Source organism: Toxotes jaculatrix, chromosome 3 (assembly GCF_017976425.1).
Source record: "Toxotes jaculatrix isolate fToxJac2 chromosome 3, fToxJac2.pri, whole genome shotgun sequence".
Lineage (NCBI taxonomy): Eukaryota > Metazoa > Chordata > Actinopteri > Toxotidae > Toxotes > Toxotes jaculatrix.
The window spans coordinates 13,849,386-13,870,789 of record NC_054396.1 but is presented as its reverse complement, the minus strand read 5'-3'; the positions used below and the strand labels follow the sequence as shown (position 1 = coordinate 13,870,789).

The 21,404-nt window shown below is 41.3% G+C and overlaps 3 protein-coding genes across 4 annotated transcripts; 1 reads left to right on the top strand and 2 right to left on the bottom strand.

The window, feature by feature from the left end:
* Positions 1-11,208: 11,208 nt before the first annotated feature.
* si:dkey-28n18.9 (sorting nexin-6) lies at positions 11,209-15,689 on the bottom strand. Of its 2 annotated transcripts, XM_041034121.1 has the most exons (14): positions 15,449-15,685; positions 15,144-15,254; positions 14,873-14,980; positions 14,173-14,233; positions 13,923-14,047; positions 13,367-13,450; positions 13,205-13,279; positions 13,062-13,092; positions 12,776-12,863; positions 12,617-12,656; positions 12,433-12,519; positions 12,196-12,285; positions 11,947-12,012; positions 11,209-11,793 (listed from the first exon to the last, which is right to left on the bottom strand). In XM_041034121.1, the coding sequence occupies exons 1-14, from the start codon at positions 15,452-15,454 to the stop codon at positions 11,656-11,658; spliced, it is 1,110 nt and encodes a 369-aa protein (XP_040890055.1). In that variant the 5' UTR covers positions 15,455-15,685; the 3' UTR covers positions 11,209-11,655. The 2 variants fall into 2 exon arrangements, with proteins under 2 accessions (XP_040890055.1, XP_040890056.1); XM_041034122.1 differs by lacking the exon at positions 14,873-14,980 and having other exon boundaries at positions 15,449-15,689.
* A 152-nt stretch (positions 15,690-15,841) lies between these two features.
* On the bottom strand, positions 15,842-17,193 carry LOC121179335 (dnaJ homolog subfamily B member 9-like). The gene is made up of 2 exons (XM_041034123.1): positions 16,637-17,193; positions 15,842-16,279 (listed from the first exon to the last, which is right to left on the bottom strand). Exons 1-2 carry the CDS (start codon positions 16,872-16,874, stop codon positions 15,969-15,971), a joined length of 549 nt encoding a protein of 182 aa, XP_040890057.1. The 5' UTR covers positions 16,875-17,193; the 3' UTR covers positions 15,842-15,968.
* Positions 17,194-17,271: 78 nt separating this feature from the next.
* On the top strand, positions 17,272-20,871 carry zc3h10 (zinc finger CCCH-type containing 10). Its single transcript, XM_041034120.1, has 3 exons — positions 17,272-17,500; positions 17,901-19,190; positions 19,865-20,871. Exons 2-3 carry the CDS (start codon positions 18,045-18,047, stop codon positions 20,375-20,377), a joined length of 1,659 nt encoding a protein of 552 aa, XP_040890054.1. The 5' UTR covers positions 17,272-17,500; positions 17,901-18,044; the 3' UTR covers positions 20,378-20,871.
* The last annotated feature ends 533 nt before the right edge of the window (positions 20,872-21,404 follow it).

Here is a 21,404-nt window from a genome sequence, read left to right as displayed (position 1 = left end):
TTTGTCACAGTGGATCCAGGAACTGACAGCGGAGGAGTTTGTAGGAGGTGAAAGTTTGATAGCAGTGACGTATATTTGACAGTGTGTGGACAGGACCTTATTTGGGATCGCAGCACACTCAATCACTGTCTTTATCATAAAGTGTCCATGTCAGATCCAAGGGAGAAATAAAAGTGGCTAAATTTATGAATCTGCCCTTTTAATGAGGAAAACAATACTCATTTCACTCCACTTGCTATGAAAGCTTTCATAGCCATTTCCGTATGTCTTCCATGGAACTGATCCATGGATTTCACATTTAGCTACAGGCTGTATTCAGAAACTACTTCACATTTACCCCTGAACTAGAGAGGTGTAACACATAACGCTGTTATAGCCTGAGCACAACAATAAGGGTTTATTGTATTACAGTGGGGAAGATGGTTTTTAGAGTGCAGCTTTACTCACAATTTAGCAGCTTACATTTTCTCATTTTCAGATTTGGAATGTCGAGCTAATCTCTAATGTTTATTTCTAATGTATGTATTTGAATTTTGGGTCGCAAAAGTGTTGTAAAATCCTCCTCAAGCACCAGGCCAGCATCAGTAAAATCTGCATCCAATAGGACCAGATGTACCTCAGCCCCTCAGTGAAGAGCCCTTGAACTCAGTGTGACTCTACGGTAATGCAATAATGTGTAGGTGTCCGTGCAGACACCTCAGCTCTGATTAAGACTCACTTCTCTCTTGCGGGGATCAAGGGCTGCACAGTCAATATCCCTCAGATGGTGGGGGAACAATGTGATCCAGGCAGCCACTGGAGCCTTTTGACTCATCACTTGGGAATGGGAGGCCTGGGGTAAATGGGGAGAAGCACAAGGTAAAGAGGTAGTAAATGATCCCACAGCAGTAGGAACAGGAAACGCTGCATTAGCCCTGTAATGAAGCACTGAGAGGTTACAGCCTGTAGGAAGCTTCTCATTTCAGAGGGAAGTTAAAGCTGAAGGGATCGAGTGCAGAGTGACACTGAATAGAACAAAGCAGTGTCAAGTATACACTATCACTGATATGGCGCTTTAGGGTAATTCATTCATTAGGTCAATAAGAAAGTTCGACCTCTGACCTCACCTATTATAACTTCCATCAATTCATCTGCCATCTGACTGGCATGCCTCATTAAGCTCTGGAGTTGGCTTAATCACTTTAATGACAATGAAGCCATTAAGGGAAATGCATGCGCTTGTTTTGCATTTCATTTATCATTCCAACAAACATCCTGTAGTGATGCCACTAGTTTGTCAGGCTAGATGCATTCATTACATTTTGTTTACCACAGCTTCAAATGATCCAGTACAAGTAGCAGTGATTATTAATTACTGAGGCAGCACACAAATCAGTGCAAGGTTACAGTAAAATGCTTCAAATGCAGCTTAGAGATTTCTAAAACTAGTGCACTGAAAAAGGTCAATTGTCCAACAGCTTCACTCATAAAAATCACTATGATTTATGTCAAACAAAGACTCAAATGTGTATTTACATACACACATTTACACAGGCACACACACACACACACAGCCCGAGGTGGTACTGTATCTACTGAAACAAGTGATGGACCGGCCTGCCAAACATGTGGTTGCTCTATGATGATTGATTGGTTCCACTCAATGCCCACACACCATCAGTCGGAGGGAGGAGAAACTGCCTTCATCAATATTAATTTTTTTCTCTTCTATATTCATGTCCTCATTCATATTCATCAGTGGTTACACAGAGCAGATTAGGGATTTTTGTATGCATTTCTGCAGATCATCATTGGAGATGAGGTGGAGGACTTCCACAGTCCCACAGACAGTGACAATAACACTTTGAGTCTGCGTTAAACAACATCCCGTAGAGAATGTTTTCTTAAGTTGATCTTGCTGCTTTATGTACACAACTAACAAACAAAGGGCATCTCATTCATTTTGCAGGTATTTGGTCCAAAGTATGAAAAGTTTAGGGATCTCCATATTTAATACAGTTGATCCTGAAAAGTACATGAATGTCTGTACCAAATTTCACTGCCAACCATTCAAAGTGTTGTTGAGATATTTCAGTAAAAAACAAAACTCTCAAACTCAAGTTTGCACTAATGGAAAATCAGGGGGATCAACAAGGTTAGCGCTGTATGGAGTAACATGAATGTCTGCCACCCATGTATATGCCAGTCCATCCAAAGGTTGCTGACATAATTAACCCTGTGAGCCCGTACGTATCATATATGATACCCACATTTCTGGGACTCATTGCATCACCATCAAGCATAAACTTTGCATTTAACCCTTTTAGATGAACTCTTATGCTCGTATACTGACTCCTGGTAGACACTCCTCACTTTTCTAAATGTTTTGACATGTGTGATACAAACAAAAAATATACTTACAATTTTTTTTTTTTAATTTTTTTTTTAACATTTTGTCAAAGGGACAAATAAAGAGTTCATATTTGAAAAATTAGAATTTTCTGACCATTCTTTCATAGTTCAGGTCTCACAGGGTTAAGTCTGAACCACTGACACATTGACATCCCAATGTTAATGCTAACATGGCTAAAAATACTTAATTATTTTGAAGTTAAGATGCCTCCTTGATTCTAATAACTATAAAACAGAGCATACATGTCAATCATTCACCATTTGAGAATACATCAATACAGTACTTTGTCACAGTAAACACCTATCATCATTTATCTTGTGTTCGTGGGTGTAGCAATGATGGTTCCCTCATGTAGGAGGGCTGTGGTTGTATTCCCCAGTGTTCTGTTACTCTCTGAGTGGAGGAGGGGTTACCCTCAACACAGAGAAAGCCCATTCAGACAAGACTGGACACGCTCTCCCTCATCATTCATTATTACTCCCAGAGAATAATTCACTCAGCTGTCTTACTTTGATTAATAACCCTGCAGGCGTGTAGAAAGAAATCTGGATTCTTCAAAGATTGTCCCATTAATTTCCCCTTTTCAGAAAAGATGTGTGTGTATTTTTCTTTTGTTTAAGTTATAGTCCATCCTTGTCTCTTCGCTTCGCCTCCCCTTGTGTCTCCTAACAACCTCTCTCCTAATTTCCCCTCATTTCTTCCACCTGTACTGTTCATTTTCCCCCAATCAGCCTCTAATTGGCTGCTTCACAGTATGAGAGAGGCAGAGAAAGAACAGTCTGTTTTACATACACTCACTCTCACATCAACAGACACGTGTAATGGTGGAGAGAAAACAGAAGCATAGCTGGTTAAAAACATGCTGCTGTTTCCATCACTTTTAATGACTTTTCCTTCGTGAATGTACCTTTCCTGCTACAGTACGTTTGTGCGTCCTTACTGGTTGTGTGTGTTTATGTTTCACGGACAGCGGTAAAAACTAAAGTAGAAGATGTTTAGGCTTTTTGTTTTTCAGACAATAGACATGATGAGATAGCTGCACAGGTCTTGTGTCCTCTCCCACGTCTCAGCTACACTTCTCCTGCAACTGGTGTAATCAGCAAAAAATTCTTTTTTATCAGCTCCACTTACAAAGCCCTGTGTCTCTCCTAGGCTCAGCTGAATGAGACAGAAAGAAGAATCACCTCTCAGGCAGCAGCTGAGAGGCGCAGCACACTCCCTCCAGACACAGGACATGTACAGTGTCAGGACACGGAGCTGGGAATAGGCTCTTCCTCAGAGACTTTAGTACATCTACCTTCCAGACTATAATGTCCTTTTCTCTGGTTTAATATGCCCTATAAACTTTATGACAAAAGTCAAGTTTGCTCAAAATAGCAGAGTGAATTCTAATGACTCATAAATTTGACCGTATTTCATCAGTTTTAGCTTCTCCGCAATGTCTTCCCATTCATGCAACTCTAAATTTTACATATAAAATAGAAGATTGTCTTGCTCTGCCTTACTTAACAAACCTCACAACCCCCCTACCTTCATTCACATGCTTTAAGATCTCAGCCGACAGACTTCTTCATTTCCAAGATCTAAAAAAAAAAAAATCCTGCGAGAAAAACAGCATTTTTTTTTCTCTTCCTTTTTCATATATTCCCACCTGCTGTCAAGGAAGCTTCCCACTTTGTGATTTTTAAATCCAGCATTAAAACCTATTTATTCTTGCTGTCTTAGGAGTGTGGATTACTTTCTATATTCAAGTGGATTAAACAGTCTGTATAGTGCAGCTCAAGTTAGGCATATAGCTATCACAGTTTTATGTTGTGGTCATTTTTTACATAGCTCCAGCCAGTGCCATTTTCCTCTCCACTCAAGAAAAGTTGAACCCTATACCTCATTGTAACATATGAGTTTTTGGCACACGAAAGTTGTTGCTTTTCTCTCCTCACCTGTTCAAAACAGCTGCCCACTTTGTCCACATGCTTTAAACCTCCAACACCTCGACCTGGCCTCCTTTGACCTTTAGAATGACAAAAAACAAAACAGTTATTTGACTTTTTCATGCATGTCCTGATACTCATCGCTGTTGCCTAATTATACTGGTCTTGATATACCTAACTTTAACTCTCTATTTTCCTACACTTTGACTGTGTATTTAATTTTGTAGATTTAATTTTTAAATTTTGTTGTGATTTCTAACCCCCTATTGCTCCTGTTTGTACCCCCCGGCTGTATTTGAATTGCCTCTCCTGAGGTCTCTTCCATGTTTTCCTTTCTCCTTTTCCCCTTAGGTGCTAAGGTTTTATTCTGTCAAGTATTTCTTTGCCCTTTTAGAGAGCTTGGGTTGAGATGGTAGCCATTGGTAATGTGCCCAATTAGACACTGAATGGGATATTGGGCAATGCAAACACACTTGATTTGACTTTGCTGAGCAGGGTGTCCTCCAATAATATGGGTGGAGGCAAAGATAAATCACAGAGTCTGAACAAGCAGGAAGCACAGAGACAGCTGCTGACTCCTCTCCGGTCCTCTCCATAATACTTTAAAAAGCCCTCTACCATCTGTGTGGAAAAACACTAGTTATTTAAATGTGAATATCAGGCAAAACTGTACACAAACTGCCAACATACTCTGTGGGCGCTGGCAGCGCGCAGGTCAACTCTGCAAAAGACAAACTAAAAAAAGTTTGTCCACACACTCTCCTACGGTACAAGGACTAAAATTCAGCATCCATACAGAGCAACTCTACAAGTTTGTCACTGCTCATCTCTCTTGCTATTCTGACTCTGTTAAAACTAAATGACAAAGGGGGAGACACAGTTTTTATTGGAAGAGATAAATATACCCCCATCCTTCCATCTACATTTGCATGCACACAAAGTTGTGTAGCTTTACTTCGTGACATTGTTACCAACACACGACATGGCTCGAGGTGGATATGATGACAATATCAGTGAATGTTAAGTTTGGTAGCGGTTAGGGTGTCTAAGGCATAGCTGTTTTCATTACAGGCAATTGTAAAACCTGCCATTCATCCTCTAAAATACATTCCCATAATCTGTTCAAATAAGATTATATTGTATTGTATTATATTAAATGGTGTGCATCTAATATTGTGCACATACAGACTGTTGGGTCTATTGGACAGAATGAACAATTAGTTTATATATAACACAATGCTATTAAAATGATCAATGCTGTGTCGTGGAACAGGAATGCACCTGAGAAAAAACAATACAAACGCACAATTTTTCTTGTAACCCTTAAATTCACTTAAGTCTCTTTCTGCTTGTACATTGGTTTCTTTCCACCAAAGTACTAATTTCTGCAGTCACACAATAATAACTATGAAAAACAATTCCATTTAAAATCCAATCTCACATACTTTCATTATGCCAAAAACAATACACAATGATTTCACTTTGTCCTTAGAGAGAAAGGAGATTGTTACTGCTTGCTCAGCTTGTTTTGCTTTGTTCCTTGTCTCCTCTTAGCTCTTGTTTGCTCTGCAGCAGGAAGGATCTGATTAAAAAATACAATCAGCACGACAGCAGGCCCCATGCCTTCTAATCAAACTATAATGGGAGTTTACCATGCATTATCTCTGACTGGGATTTAATGAGACTTTAGCATGCATTATCTCGAAGTGAAATTTAATAGCAGTATCCAAAGGGCATTTGCGATCTCATCTATATCTCTTTGCCAAGTCTGAGTCAGACGAAACAACAGCTGGAAAGGTGAGGCGAGACTTGTTTTGAGCTCCAGAGTGAGCTTGGACACATCCCTGCAACAGATGTTTAGCCTCTGTTTGCTGTCGGGCCTGGGATGACTTTCCATCTGGTTGCTTTGCCCTTGTATGTTTGTTTGGAACATGAATGTGGCGTAGTGAGCAAAGAGCCTGTCCTTCAACCACTGTAGAAGGCCCTCGTTTGAACCCCTTTGGCAGGAAACATCACCCCGCTGAGGTGTCCTTGAACAAAACTGTGAATCCTGTGCAGCTTCAGGGGACACAGTAAAGTGGTAGCTGATGGGTAAAAAAAAACAAAAATCTTTCTCTGGAGATCAATCGATTTTCTTTCATAACAGCACTAACATATAAAACATTTACATCAAAACATCAAATAAAAAAATAAGCAAGCAGGAAAAAATGATTTTGTTCTGCAGAGTACAAAAGCTGTCAGATGTCTTTCACTTATGTCACTGCATCATCCTCTTTAAGTTCATGTATAATGAGAGAAAAAATGTAATCTAACTGATTTTTCAAAATGCTGACCTTTCTTCACTTTTATGGAAAACAGGACCAGTTTACCAGATTTCAAATTCTTTCAACACTGTTGTGTGGTGTATGTAATACAAAACTATTACTACAGTAGTTTTTTCTTGTTTATTTTTATAGTAACCACATGTCATCCCATGTGTGCTGTAGGACACATTGCTTGTGATGGAGACTGAAAAAGGCCACATGCTGAAGACACGTGACAAAACGACCTCTGGAGTGAAGCGCACGATTGTGTGTTGGTGCCCTGCTACGCTGGTCAAAGCTGTGGTGGAAAAATTGATGAATAATTGATTTCACTCTAATGGGTGCATTTGTATTTGTGTGTGTGTGAGCATGTGAGTGTGCACTCTTAACTGTGTATTTGTTGATATGCACTGTACTGTACTTTTGTGTCACAAAACATCATCTCCATTTTTATATATATATATTTTTTTTAGTGAAGTCCTATGTGTTTGATATTTAACTGAAGTCTTTTATATGAAAACAAAAAAAAAAAGAAGCATCATGTCTCCTGTTAGTGTTTTCCATGTTACAGTATATTCAGGGTGCTCTGCTGCACATTGAGAATGGCAGGACAGTCATCACCTCAGCATGTCAGCCTGTCCATAGGTTCACTGCTGACATTATTCCTGCAAACCTAATTAACAATATCACCCGCAATCCCTTGAACGCATGACAAGCAGCCAGGAGGGGAGTGTGAAAGTATTAATATTTATGGCTCTGTTCAGTAGTGAACAGAGAAATGGACTAAATTAGCAAGTCTAATGCTTTGCAATGCTGTAATCCACTGCAAGGGGAGAAAATTGATACTATCCACTATCGAAATCACTGGCGGAGTGCTGCCATCAGGGTTGATTTTTGAGCTGAGAGGCTCTATTTTGTAGTATTTACCTTATGCTGTACTGCACACTGAGTATGCCTTATGGAGCTGTATAAACTACTGATGGTTATGGCATCTGCATTGTGGCATTTATGTCTTTCTCTCCCTCTCCTCCCGTCTCATTCTCCATCCTACAAACTTTTAATGAGTCATAATCTGTGTACGGCAGTGATTAGATTTAATGAGGTGCCAACAACCTTGGGTTGACTCGACTCAGCTGCAACATGCTCACTAATTTGTGATAGAGCACAACCGAGAGTTGGACCTTTTGACAGGAGCACCATGCAAGTGAATACAGGATTAAGGCTTTCAGAGTTTGTTTTTCTTTCAGGCCTGTGCAATTGGCAGGGATGTTAAGTCTCGATTGGAAAGATGGAAAAGGAGAAACCTTCATATTAGCATTCTGCAGTCAAATTTGGTTCTTGGAGTTTCACAGGAGTTGGAGATTCTCAAAGATATCAAAGATGGCTTTGAAGATGGAGAAGAGCGATGTGGACCTCTGATTGGAGGAATACAGGGACCAGTCACAGAGAGAGAAAAGAGAATTTCAGATCTATTACTGCCATCACAGACAATTCCTGTATGTTGTAAGCAAATTACAAAATTTGTTCTCAATATCTCAAGTATGTTAAATTTATTTTGCATTAAATCCTTCATTATCAACCTTTGATTTTCACAGTTCAGTAATCAAAATCGCTTAACTGGAGCAGATTAATTATCTGCTCCAAAAAAATATTCTATGTATTTTTTTTTTTTGTAATTTTTGTCAGGATAAAACATGCCCATTTCAATCATTGTGACTTATGTTAGCAGAGATTCATTCATTAATTTCTCACAGTAACATGTAAATCATCCAGTGCAGAGATAATGGACAAGCAACAATAAAACACCTCCTGTGTAAACACTGATTAAAACTGCTAATCAGATCTAGTTTGGCTCCATTTTTTTAAAATTATCTGACTAAGAGAATGTCGTACTCATCAAACTGGTATGGTGCACCTTCCTTGGGATGGCTGAGTCATAAGGCCTTGTCACACAGTGTATTCAGACAAGCTATTGCCTTAACTTCGCACTTGACAAACCAGTCCTTGTCAGGCCATAGGGTGGTGTACTGAGTGCTGCCTTTCCACCAGTAATGAGCTACTTTAGCAAATCAGCTCTAAGTGCATGTTTCCAATGGGATGAACACACACACACGCACACACACCCACACCCACACGCACACGCACACACACACACACACACACACACACACACAGACACACTAATGAGAGCCCGTCTCAACTGCTGAGAGTATGACCCAGATCAAGGACAGGGAGATCATGGCAACGCTCTGTTTTGTGTGTGTGTGTGTGTGTGTGTCTGTTCCCGTGTGCTCTCACCATGGGTGCTAGTTAGCTTCTGCAACACCAGAATGAGAGCACTAGATTTGTGGCTTCCCTGTTGTGAAATTCATCTGGTATAATGCAGTGACAGGCAGCAGGGATGGAAGCATAACAACTTTGAATAATAGCAGAAGGAATAATGTAGCAATATACAGAATCCTGTCAAAAATACATAGAGATTTCCATTTGTATTACTGTAAGTACAGCATAATGCATTTTGTTCATGATCCCCCACATCTCACAGGCTTGTATCCACAACGATTTTCCCAGGCAGATAGAAGCTTTTGGAGTTAACACTACAAAATCATAAAAACGGTCCATAAACCTCTTACATTTAACTTTTACTGTGCCTCATTAAAACCAAAAAAGCACAAAAATGAAATGCAAAACTCACATGGCGTAAGTGCCAGACTTAATGATCAATAAATGTGTGTACTATAAGGAGACTGAATGTCTTTTTGTTACTACATGACAACATAAAATGGATTATAAAAGGATAGACTGGCATTTCAGTGGCTAGCAGGTGATTTCATATCAACAAATTTTGCTTTAGGTGACATACTGTACATATACAATACAATTATGGAGTGTGCAAAAAGCACCAGCTTCTCAGGTACAGTTTGCAGTTACTCGTGGGAATAAAATAAAGCAGGTTCCTATGACAGCTGTTTTTGCTTTCTTTTAAACGATTTTAAACAGGTCAAGCCTACAGTACTAGCCTGCATGCTTGGGAACCTTTGCTTTTTGGAGCACTTATATTTATATTTTTAATTTTTAATTTGTTCACACATTTAGATGTACAGGCCCATGTTAGTGGCATGGGTCTAGGAATGGTAATGTTGGTCTGTTTTTGGTCCGTATCCTGAAATATCTCAGGATACACCTATTTCATGGATTGGCATGACATTTTGTTGCCATGGTCCCTCGAGGATGAATCCTACTGAGTTTGGTTATTGCCAAACTTTTTTATCTAGGCAACAAGCAGGCTGACATTTTTGGCTTTTAGTGAAATGTCCTGACAACACGGGCTACCATCCATGGATTGGTACAGATATTGATGGTTCCCACCAAGAGAATGAATCCTAATAAGTCTGATGATCCCTTAACTTTTCCTCTAGCACCACCAGCAGGTGAACATTTGAATTTGTCCAATACTTTCTCACTAATTACTTTCACAATGAATAATGTTTCCTTAGACCTCAGGTTTACAATTGTTAGCATGCTAACACACTAAAATAAGGTGGTCAATATGGGAAACCTCATAAAATGCAGCATGTTAGCGTTTTGGCTGGGTCTCTTGTAAAAGAGATAATGGTCCTCAAGAGACGTCCTTGATAAATTAAGGTTAACTCAAATACATTTTATTAAAAAAAAAAAACAAAAAAAACAAACTCACATTGCCTCAGGAATGGTATTAGTATGCTGACGTTAGCATTTAGCTTTTAGCACTGCTGAGCCTAAATACAGCTTCAGACTACTATGTAGTACTATGACCAATGCCACGGAGACAAAAAAGTCATTAAATATGTAAAATAAAAAATAATTTACCTTTTGTTTTTGACCGTTGTGGGACCCTATCTGAGGCTGGAAGGGAGCAGACGTTATGAGGGTGGAAGATTCAGATACAGAAATTATATCAGGTTACAATGTGGGAAATATTTAATCCAGGGGGAGGCAAACATATGCCATCCAAAGACAACAGTAGGCAGATTTTCTTTATAACCAAATGATTCCTCTCATTAATTCATTCTGTTTGGGTGGACTGGAAATATACTCTTGGCACTGTATGTAATGCCCTTTATCTACTCCTTCATTGTCAAATGAGCCCAACCTCCTCTCCACCCTCTCTTCATATGAAACCAGTCATCTATCTCTCTCTGACTCATTCCCTCAAATGGGAACCACTCCTCCTTATTCACCCGACGGAGAGATTACAGGCCGGAACAGATGAGATGAAGCACACGGCAGTGCTGAGATATGGACCTACAGTCCTCAGCAGACAGAGAAGGGGAGGATGACATTGTGCTTATGTGCAGAAATCTAAGTTAAGTGTGTCATAGTTTTACGCCAGATCTCACCTAAAGTTCCATACAATCATAAGAAAAATAGAATGATTGGAAGAAAGATTATTAACATTATTATTGTTTTCATAAAGTCGAAATAGCCAAACAATAAACCAGTACAGTGTCCTTGCTGCCATGTCCTTGCAGGGGCAGCCAAACCAACTGATTGATGATCCGGGAGTAAGAAACACACACAAAGGCAAGCAGATACTTTGGGAATCAATTCATCACACTTTATTTTGTGTGACCCCAGCTGATGTAGTGGCTAGAGAGCAGCACAATATACTCTCAGCACAAATATGAGTGTAGTATGGAACACATACACTCACATACACAGTTGCCTTAGCAAGCGACGAGCCCGCCACTAAGATCTCAAAACAATCATTTCTGCTGGGGCCCTGTGTGTGTGTGTGTGTGTGTGTGTGTGTGTGTGTGTGTGTGTGTGTGTGTGTGTGTGTGTGTGTGTGTGCACAAAATATAGAGATGCTGTTTAATTTTGAGGAAGGTTTCTTTTACCCTTTCACTTACATTTCTTTATTTACACTGAATGTAACTGACTCCCATAAAGCATCAGGCTACGATACAACAGGGTGAAGGACATGTTTATCCCATGCTATGTTTAGACATACTGAGGATGCTTCATTAAGAGGATGCTAGAGAGGTCACTAGGCCATCTCTCTAAAGGCTTGCAGGTGCTGGTTGAACTGGTCAGCACTTTCTCTGGCTGTAAGAAGCTGCTTTTCACACCACTGAACGAGAGCCTGCTGCAGCATCTCCACACGGATTCCCTCAAACCGTGAAATCTGAGAGAAACACGTTTCATGCATGTTAACACATACATACATACATACAGCATAGGCATGTCAACAAACAGGATGCTACACAATAAACTTGAGGAGGGGAGGCAGGTAAGCCATGTAGAAATGGGGAATCCAGTTTTAAACTGGATGTTTTACCTCTTGTTTAGCAACTCCATTAATGTGATCAAACTCCGCCTCTGCTGCTTTCTTCACCTCCTCCATCTGATGAATATGGACAGCACGTCATCATCATTATTATATGTGGTCTTAATCAGACTGAATATACAGATTATTCGTGGGTCATGGTCTAGCTCCCTCTACTGAATCATATCAGCAGAACGTTACTGACACCTGCTGGTCACAAGAAAACATACACATCTGCTCTGGCAGTGAGTTCATACTCACAGCAGCCTTCTTTACAGGTTTGGCCTTCTCTGCATTCCTCCTGGCAGTCTCTAGCTCCACTAGCTTACAGGTTCTCCTGAACAGCATTTCCTGCATTGGACATGCAATCATGTTACACACAAGAATATTAGTCAGAGGTTTCAGCGTGACAGGTTATATTTCAACAGAAGGTCGCGATTTAAAGTAGACGAAGAGACAACGAAGATGAACACAAAATAACTTAACAAGAAATCACACCTTTTCTGCCTCCTGGTAGCGTGACGCCAGGTCTAGGCCCAGCCCGAGAGTGTTCACGTTGTTGTCGGCAACACTCATGATATTTTTCTGCCCACACACAGAAAGAGTACGTGCAGATTATTTTGCAAAGCAGTGGTCAATTACAATGTGCATCCCTTTCTGTTAAAAGGGACAAACAACTTACCTTCATAGAATCAAAGACTTCTGATAATTTCACACAAATCCTGTAAAAAAAAAAGTGTGTGTCTACATTTTTCATCAGAGTAGTCTGTTGCCATTTGTATGCCATATTCATAAGCAAGTACATGATGTGGGCCTGTGACCAATACTATCACTGTGTCACCTTGAAAACGCCTGTTTGTCAGGATCCTCCCCTGCTTCCACACAGAGATGCAGAGCAGCTGAGAAGTGCCCACAGGCCACTGCTATTTCTGCAAATAATCAGAACATGAAACACACAATAACATCCGACTTGAGACAAATTAAATTGGCATTGTGATGTGGATGACCATTAATACACTAAATATCCTTTTAAAATATTAGCAATTGTTGAATAAAAACAGTGAACTACAGCCAAAGATCACTTTGTCAGTTCTCACAGACTTTTAAAAGTGAAGCGCTTTACTTACTTTGCTCGGATAGCACCACATCCAGGAATCTCTGCAAGAAAAATTAAAATTCAAAAACTCAGTCTTCCTGTCTGGAAGTGTAAGAGAATAAAAAAAGGAAGGGGGACAAACACAGACAAAAAACAAATCGTCAGCTGGCCCACCTCAGCTGCGTTCTTGGCATGGCCAGTTAGAACGAGGTTTTGGTCACGTTCAGTTTGAAAGAACTCATCCACATCCTGCGGACACACGTCATTGTACCGTTAAAACTTCACATACAGGCTTAGAGGCTGTAAATTGTGTCTGTGTGAGTCCCAGTTGTGTACCTTATGGCCTTCTTTCCTCATCTCTTCAACAGCTTGACTCAGCCGGTTGAAAAAGTTCTTCCTAACTCTTTGTCTACCTGGAGGCTAAACACAATTACACAAATGAGCTCTAACATTTTCAGATTTAATATTGTTTAAGCATGTATACAGAGTATATGAAATCTTTCCAACATGAGAGAAAACCATAAAGACACACAGAACAGTTTCAGCATCAGGAAATTTCTCATGGCAACTTTGGTTTGGTCTCTGAGCTACAGGCAGAAATTCACTATGACCCTGCACTGCATACCATCTCACTTGGGGTGAAGTGCAGGTACAGAACATTGGCCTACACTCCTCCATATTTTTTGGAGGGTACCATGTTTGTCACATGAATCTCTCCTTCTGAAACACTGTCAGTGAAACTTTAACCATTTACAATCTTTCCCTCTCATAAAAAGGAATCACGTTGGACTCTTTATAACATAAAATTCCTTCTCCTTACTGGGGCTAACCGTAAAAAAAAAAAAGAAGATTTAAAAAACAAGTAAATAGCTGCTTATTTGTATCCACTTACATCTGAGCTGGTAAGGAAGATCTCCACGGCTTTATTTTTGTTGAGTATGTTGTGTGAAGCAACCTGCCGGAGGAAAGTTTCCAGTGCTTTACAGTACGGCTGCCATTCTCCCAAACCAAGGAAACCTGCACGAAGGTATTCAACATTTTGATCATAACACTTCATGTCATACTCAACACAATACAACAGAACGTACACTGAAATGGAATATATATTTTTGTGCTTTGTGGTGGTCTTCAGACATACTCACCAAGCTGTTTCATAACCTTGGCAGATGCATTCACCTGAGCCTTTGCAGGAATAGGAGGAAACTTGAAGGAAAAAAAAGAAAATAATTCTATTAACGTCCAAACTGTTTTTCAAAGAAAGATTTTTTCCTATTGTTTGTTCACAATGTTCTTTCATTAGGCACTTTACTTTGGAGACACAATTAAATAATGTTAAAATATGCAGTGCTTGGAGTTACAGTATTCACACAATATGAACTTTTGTGGATCTGATACTACACAGTATGTGCTTGTCTAACACACCACAAACTCAACTCTCCTATCACTGTGTTGGACGCAGTATACAAAACTAATTCCTGATAGGAATCTGACGGGAAAGCAGGAAGCATTTGAAAAGCCACAAGGTGATCCCCATAGCTTGGATGGCAGTAGCACATTTTCAAACCTGGAGTTTAGTCAGTGTATGTATGTAAACAGGTTTGGTTTATGATTTTCTATCACAAAAGCACTGTGTTACAAACACAGATCATTTTAAGTTGTCATTTACAGTTTTTAAAGTAGGCAGTTCAATGTTGAAAACAGAGAAAAACAGATAAGAAACAGATAAGAACTCACTGACTGAGCAACCAAGATATTCCACAACTGATCTACCTGACCCATAACCGCATGTCTAAGTTTACAAGTCAAATAAAGGACTGAGCGCAGTTGAAGTAAAGTACTGACTATGACTCCCTGTATCCCAGGCACATCCTCCTGAGAGAACAAGTGCTGCTGCAGCCATTCAAAATCATCATAGGTCCGGTCCACATGGTACTCCCCTGTCCCAGACAGCTGGCACACACAGGACAGACAACATGTCATGCAAGCAATCTGTTTATACATTAGCACAATTCAAGTACATCAACTGACCTACCCTTGTGGTATGCTACATTGATATAGATCAAATGTTATCCATGCTGGTAACTAATAACAAGTAAACAAATCATTTTCGCACCTTCTGAGAAACAATTAGAAAGGTAAGCGTGTCCCCGTCTTTCAGCACCTCTGTAACCTTGATGTTTTGACCATGAACGCTCAGCACAGACGCCACTTCTTGTACCTCTTCCTGTTTAAAAAAAATGTTGTTGTCAACACTATCAATACAAGAGTAAATTCACTTTAGTATGCAAACTACATTTAAAGGTAAAAAAAAACCTACTTTGGCTTGCGCATATTATATGGATGCCTGCCTGAAGGGAGAGGCTGTCACATGATTACTCAGAGGTTGTCAAAAACAAAAACATTTTCAGTCAAACTTACCATCATTGTCAAGTTTCAAAGTTAATGTTCCCAGTCTGTTTTTTTATCTGCTTTGTAGAAATCTTAAATCTCCTTTTATCTCAATAAAAGTGCATAAAGCCGAAAAGCTCTTTTGTCTTATGTAGGCTTTAGTGAGCTCATGCTCCAACTGCTGAAAAGGCACAGGATATCCTCTGGGTTAAAGTGCACACTGGTCCTGAGAGTAAAACAGTGCCAAATCTAAAGTGCTTGCACAGGGAAAAAAGATGAGTAAATGGTGTGTTAGTCAGTAACTCTGGGACTTGGACACACCCACACAGGAACAGTGGCATAACGGTCCAATCAGTTACCCAGCTGTCAGCTTTACAACCTCACAAACCTGTAAACAACCACTGAACTCACAAGCCATCTCATAAAAGATGCAAAATACAAGGTATGGATCCTGAGTGAACAATTTAATGTGGAGACTTTGTTATCAATAAAAAGACAATACATTAAAACATAACAGTCACAAATGCTACAGGACAAAGATATCAGATATCTAGTGGTAATAGTCTTCCTCGTTTTCATCCCCATCCCCAAAATAAAAGCTGAAGCCAGGCTCCCCAAAACCGTTATGTTCATATGGACCATCGTCCTCCCAGTCCTGATGAAAGCTCCAGTGGACATGTGGCTCCTCCGCAAAGACACTATCATCGAAGTCATGGAGGAAATCTGAGAAACTAAAGTGTAAGCTCGTCTCGTCCCCCTCCTCATCCTCGGCATCCACAGACACCTCGCTTTTTAGAAAAGCCTCATGGCCCACACTGTCATAAAGTCTCCTCTTCTCCTTGTTGGAGAGCACCGTGTAGGCTAGGGGAGGAGAAAACAGTCATTACTTTAACTTTGGTGAGGGCACAATCAGGCTCATTAGGTTCACCTGGCTAAAACTAATACACTGATGCATCAGCAGTTTTAACAAACACTGACTCCTATAAAGCTCATGATGGTAGGGTTTATTGCAGTGCTGTTTCATGAGAATGCATCAACCAAGAGTAACTAAGAAAATAGCAACTATGAATCCTGGTCATTAAGAGAACAAAGAAATGATATGTTTTGATGTTTTGAAAAAATTAAAATTGATTTCACTTGTATAAATTACATATGCACTGAAGATTATTAAAGACTATTTTTTTAAAAAGAGTTCAGTGTGCTGCAGGCGTGTTTTACCTTCAGCAATTTCTCGAAAAGTCTTCTCTGCATCGGCGCTCTTGTTCTTATCAGGGTGGTACTTGACGGCCAGTTGGCGGAAAGCCTTTTTTATCTGGCTGTCCGTTGCTGTTGGCTCAACATTGAGAGTGTCGTAGTAATTTCTACTTGTCGCCGTGGCCGCAGACAAGTCTTCAGATAAGCAGAGCAGCAGGACCACGCAGGCTTGCATCCAGTGGAGAGCACCTTGCGCTGCCATTCTAAGCGCCTGAGCACATATGACGAGCTCAAGCCCTAACAAAGACCAGTTTATCTGGTGCAGCTACCTTGTGGTTTGACAGCTTATCTCCATATGCACATAAGTCTATCCGGTACCTGGTCTACAAGTCAGCAGTAACAACGCTCTGCGGGGCTTTAAGTTTTTTCCTCTAAGCCGAGGCACACACAATTAAAGTTGAAAAGTTACGACTATTTTAGCCAAACTACGTACAAGAAAACGTGGCAAAGGTGTATCAAAGTAAACGGGCCCTCGTCCGCTGTAGGGCCGCCACTCGACCCACATTCACGACGTGTATTATTTCCTTGTATGGAGGAAAAAGACAACAAACTTAAAACATTCTTACGTGACATCCCCTGCTTTCTCCACTAGAGGACGGAAAACAACAGCCCGAGGAAAACGGAGAAGAAGAGCGTCATCTTCTTCGTTGGTAGTGTAAGCTAGATCAGGAATGTGGTAAACAGCAACGAGGCCTTGAGAAATTGGCAGAAATAACACGGGTCTGATTTCTGTTGTTAGCAGAAATATCTGTGTGAATTTCAGTGAATTGGTGTAAGGTTTTTCTACATGGGAGCGACTAAGCTGTTCCTACTCCTGGTTCCTGTTTGGTAAGACAACATTAGCGTTTAGCCAGCGAGCCATTTCATGTTCGCTAGCTAAAATTAGCTAACCAGAGAGCACCGTAGCACCATTTTAGACTTATTCAGGAATATGATATGTGTGTTTGATCTACCTACAGTCAGCTTGTGTGTTCACGTCAGTGTCGTGTAGTATGAATATGATTGTTAATTCGTGCCATTTTACCAAAACATTAACTGCAGCTTAATCTCTGGAAACAACAACACTAGCAGGACTACTTATTTACCAGTTATTGTCACATGTTAACAATTTAGCCCCGTACTTCTCCGGGTTAATCATTACGTTACACCCCATCGCTACCTTATTTCATATCTTTATATACTTCAGTAACACATAATTCAATTTGTGTTTGTTTTTTTTCTCTTGCAGAACCTTGAAAAGCAGATTTCACTACTCCAAGGCAAAAAAAACAATTCATGACTTCTTCACCTGTGTATGTGACTGTTTACCAGGTCACGTCAGCCCCCCTCACACACATGAGTACTATTTTCTCCTTGAGCTGGGCCGAGCGCCATGCCTGACCGGGACAGTTCCTACCTGTCATGTGGTGGTGGCAGTGGTGGTAGTCTGGTTGAGGAAGGAGGACCTGGGTCTGGTTTGACAGGGGGCTCGGCAGAGGGCAGAGGGGGTTCAGGAGGAAGTGTTGGAGGCAACATCTCTGGCTCTGGGAGCATGGGGGGAGGAGGGGCGCTGGGAAACGGCAACAATTGTGGGAATGGTGGAGGTGGGGGGCAAGGTGCAGGGCTGGCGTTGGATGGTGTCTGCAGGGACTTCATACGCAATGTCTGCAAGAGAGGGAAACGCTGCCGCTTTAGACACCCAGACTTCAATGAGGTGCCAGACTTGGGCGTGCAAAAGAACGAGTTCATCTTTTGTCATGACCATCAGAATAAGGAGTGCATGCGCTCCAATTGCCGCTTTGTCCATGGATCTAAAGAGGATGAGGACTATTACAAGAAAACAGGAGAACTACCCCTCAGATTAAGAGGGAAAGTTGCAGCACGGCTGGGCCTGTCCCCCATGGATCTCCCCCATAGCCGTGGGGAGGTCCCTATCTGCAGAGACTTCCTGACAGGGGAATGCCAGAGGGGCAACAAATGTAAATTTCGCCATGTCAAAAAAGACTATGAATATGAACCTTCCAGGGTTGGAGTTGGTGGTGTTATGGGGCCAGGTGCCAGTGGAATGGTGAATGCTGGTGGAGGGATAGGTGGTGGAGGAGGAGGTGCCTGTGGAGGAATGCAGGGACTTGTGGGAGGTGGAGGTGGGAGTAATATGATGGGGATGGGCTGTCCCAGCTTGGGTGGTTGCAGAGATCCAGGTATCTCAGGAGTTGGCGGAGTAGGCGGAGGTGGGATAAGTGGTTGTCTCTCGATAAGTTCTTCAGGACAGCGGCGTTATGACAGGAGCTCATGCTCAGTGTATGATCCTCTGCTTGAAAGTGGGCTTTTTGACGCTGGTTCCCTGGAGGCCTCAATGGACCACACCGCTCTACAGTTGAAGAGGCGGCGGTTGGAGGGGCTTCGCCTGGCAGATGGAAACGGAGGTGGACATTATGAGCTGGGAGTTCAGGCCACCTTGGCACGTCCGCTTGAGTACAGGTTCCTGGAGGAAGAAAACTCCCTGCTGAGGAAGAGAGTGGAAGAGTTGAAGAAGCAGGTTAGAATGAGAGATGGAAAAGAACAAGCTTTATTTGGAACTTCGACTAAACAACGTTTTTAGATCTGTGGGAAATCCTGGTGTGAAGTTATGCAGGACTAGTTACCCTTTTTTACATGAATAACACTTCTATTGCAGTCAAATGTAAACAACATTTGTATTTTTTTTCTACAGATTAGTTAGCTTTTTGACTACTGCATGGTGAATGGCACAATTAAAAGTATAATGCAGTGCAATACATTGTGTTAAAGTCTAAACAGACAATTAAATTTTATTAGCTCAACAATGGCAGGTGCTGAGTCAGATTGCATTATAATGTCAAGTGTAACTGTTACATTGTGCACTTTCTGTCCTAAATGTAAGAAACAGGTGACTTGCAGGTGTTTTCCCTTCACAGTCACCTGACTAAAATCCCAGTTAATATATTTGGACAAATTAAAAAGAAAGAAAAAAATACTGTTGCAACAATCAGCCAATTTGTAGTATCAATGATGGCAACTGTCAGTTCATTAGTTCATAAAAAAAGTAGGAAATGATGTCTTTAAGGAAACAGCTCTCTTTTGCTTTTAAGTATCTGTATTTAATGTGGTTTCAAAAGTTTTAGGCCATGTACTTTTTAGAGCTCCAGTGAACAGACATGTCTTCCTCTCTAATCCATGTCGTGTGTTTCTCAGGTTTCTAATCTCATTGCCACAAATGAGGTTCTTCTGGAGCAGAACGCCCAGTTCCGGAGCCAGGCCAAGGTGATGACGCTCTCTTCCACTCCTGCACCCACTGAGCAGAGTCTGGCTCCCCCTGTGGGTGCAGTAAGTTCCTACAATCACAGCATCGCCCAGACTCACACCACCCTGAGCAGCGCTGGACTGCAGCCTCGGCCTGTCACACAGCAAGACCTGGTAGCTCCCACCGGCGCCCCTGCGGCTCCCCCAACTAATGCAGCCCCACCTACAGCTCCCCCGCCTCACCTCAACCCTGAGATCACCCCCCTCTCAGCAGCTCTTGCACAGACCATTGCCCAAGGGATGGCACCTCCTGTTTCTATGGCACCGGTGGCTGTATCTGTGGCACCAGTGGCAGTGTCTATGACGCAGCCCCTGCCGGGAATTACCATGAGTCATGCCACCACCCCGATGGTGTCGTACCCCATTGCAAGTCAGAGCATGAGGATCACCACTCTGCCACACTAACTGAGTCATGGTCAGGACCATAGTACCCACAAGTCAGACTGTAGCATCCTCTTTGGGGATTTTTAACATAGATGGTCTCCCTTTATCTGTATGAGACTCAACTGATGAGAGAACCGTGACAAGAGTGAGGCATAGACACTTGTGCGTCACCACCAGAGGGCAGGATAAAGACTTGCTTCAGCCTCCCTCACTCTGCATTCTGCGGCAACATTGTGAATACATTTTTTCCTCCAGACTGACTGACCTGTGTACTCTGACAAAGGTCTGTGTACCAAAATGGATCTTTTCAAACACAGACACCAAAAAATGGAAACAAGCTATAAAACATGTGAAGTCATTCATAGTGTTTGAACCATGTCAGTGAAAACTCTGCTCTGCCATACTTGTCGGGGGACATGAAGACTTTGGAAGCAGTTTGTGTTTATATTTTTGTGGTTTGCTCTGGTGTAAATTAACTTTGGTACTTTGCACATTAAAAAAAAGAATAACAACCACTCGAAAATGAATCGTGTTATCTGTTTTCTGCTATTCCCAGTATTCACAGACCACAAAGATAAGCCATGCCCAGACAGACACGGTTTCCAGTAGCAAATGCTCATGTTAACATCGTATTGCTAAAGTTGTTTGGGTGGAGTCACGTTGTGTAAACTTGAATATAATAAGTCCCTGTTTCTTCAGTAGCTTCATATCCGGGTTGCTCTTTAAACAAGCGGAACATTTGGGGCTGGCTTACCATAAGCGATCGTTTTGGCCTAGGGCCTGTGCTCCCATACCGGATTTAGGGATTGAGGAGACTGCCCAGTCTGCTGTTTTAAAATAAACTGGCGCAGCAGAAAAGTATTGTCCACAAGTGCTGGTGGGTTAAAGATTTGACCCGAAACAGTGGCTTCATCTGTGTGTCCCAAGATCTACTCCTCAAAACGAATCAGTTCTGTGTCTCATCAGACAGGTAGACTTACTTTTATTTTGAAAAACTATGAAATTGGCATTTCAATAAAACACACTGTGTCGGGGAAAATGTCGCGTT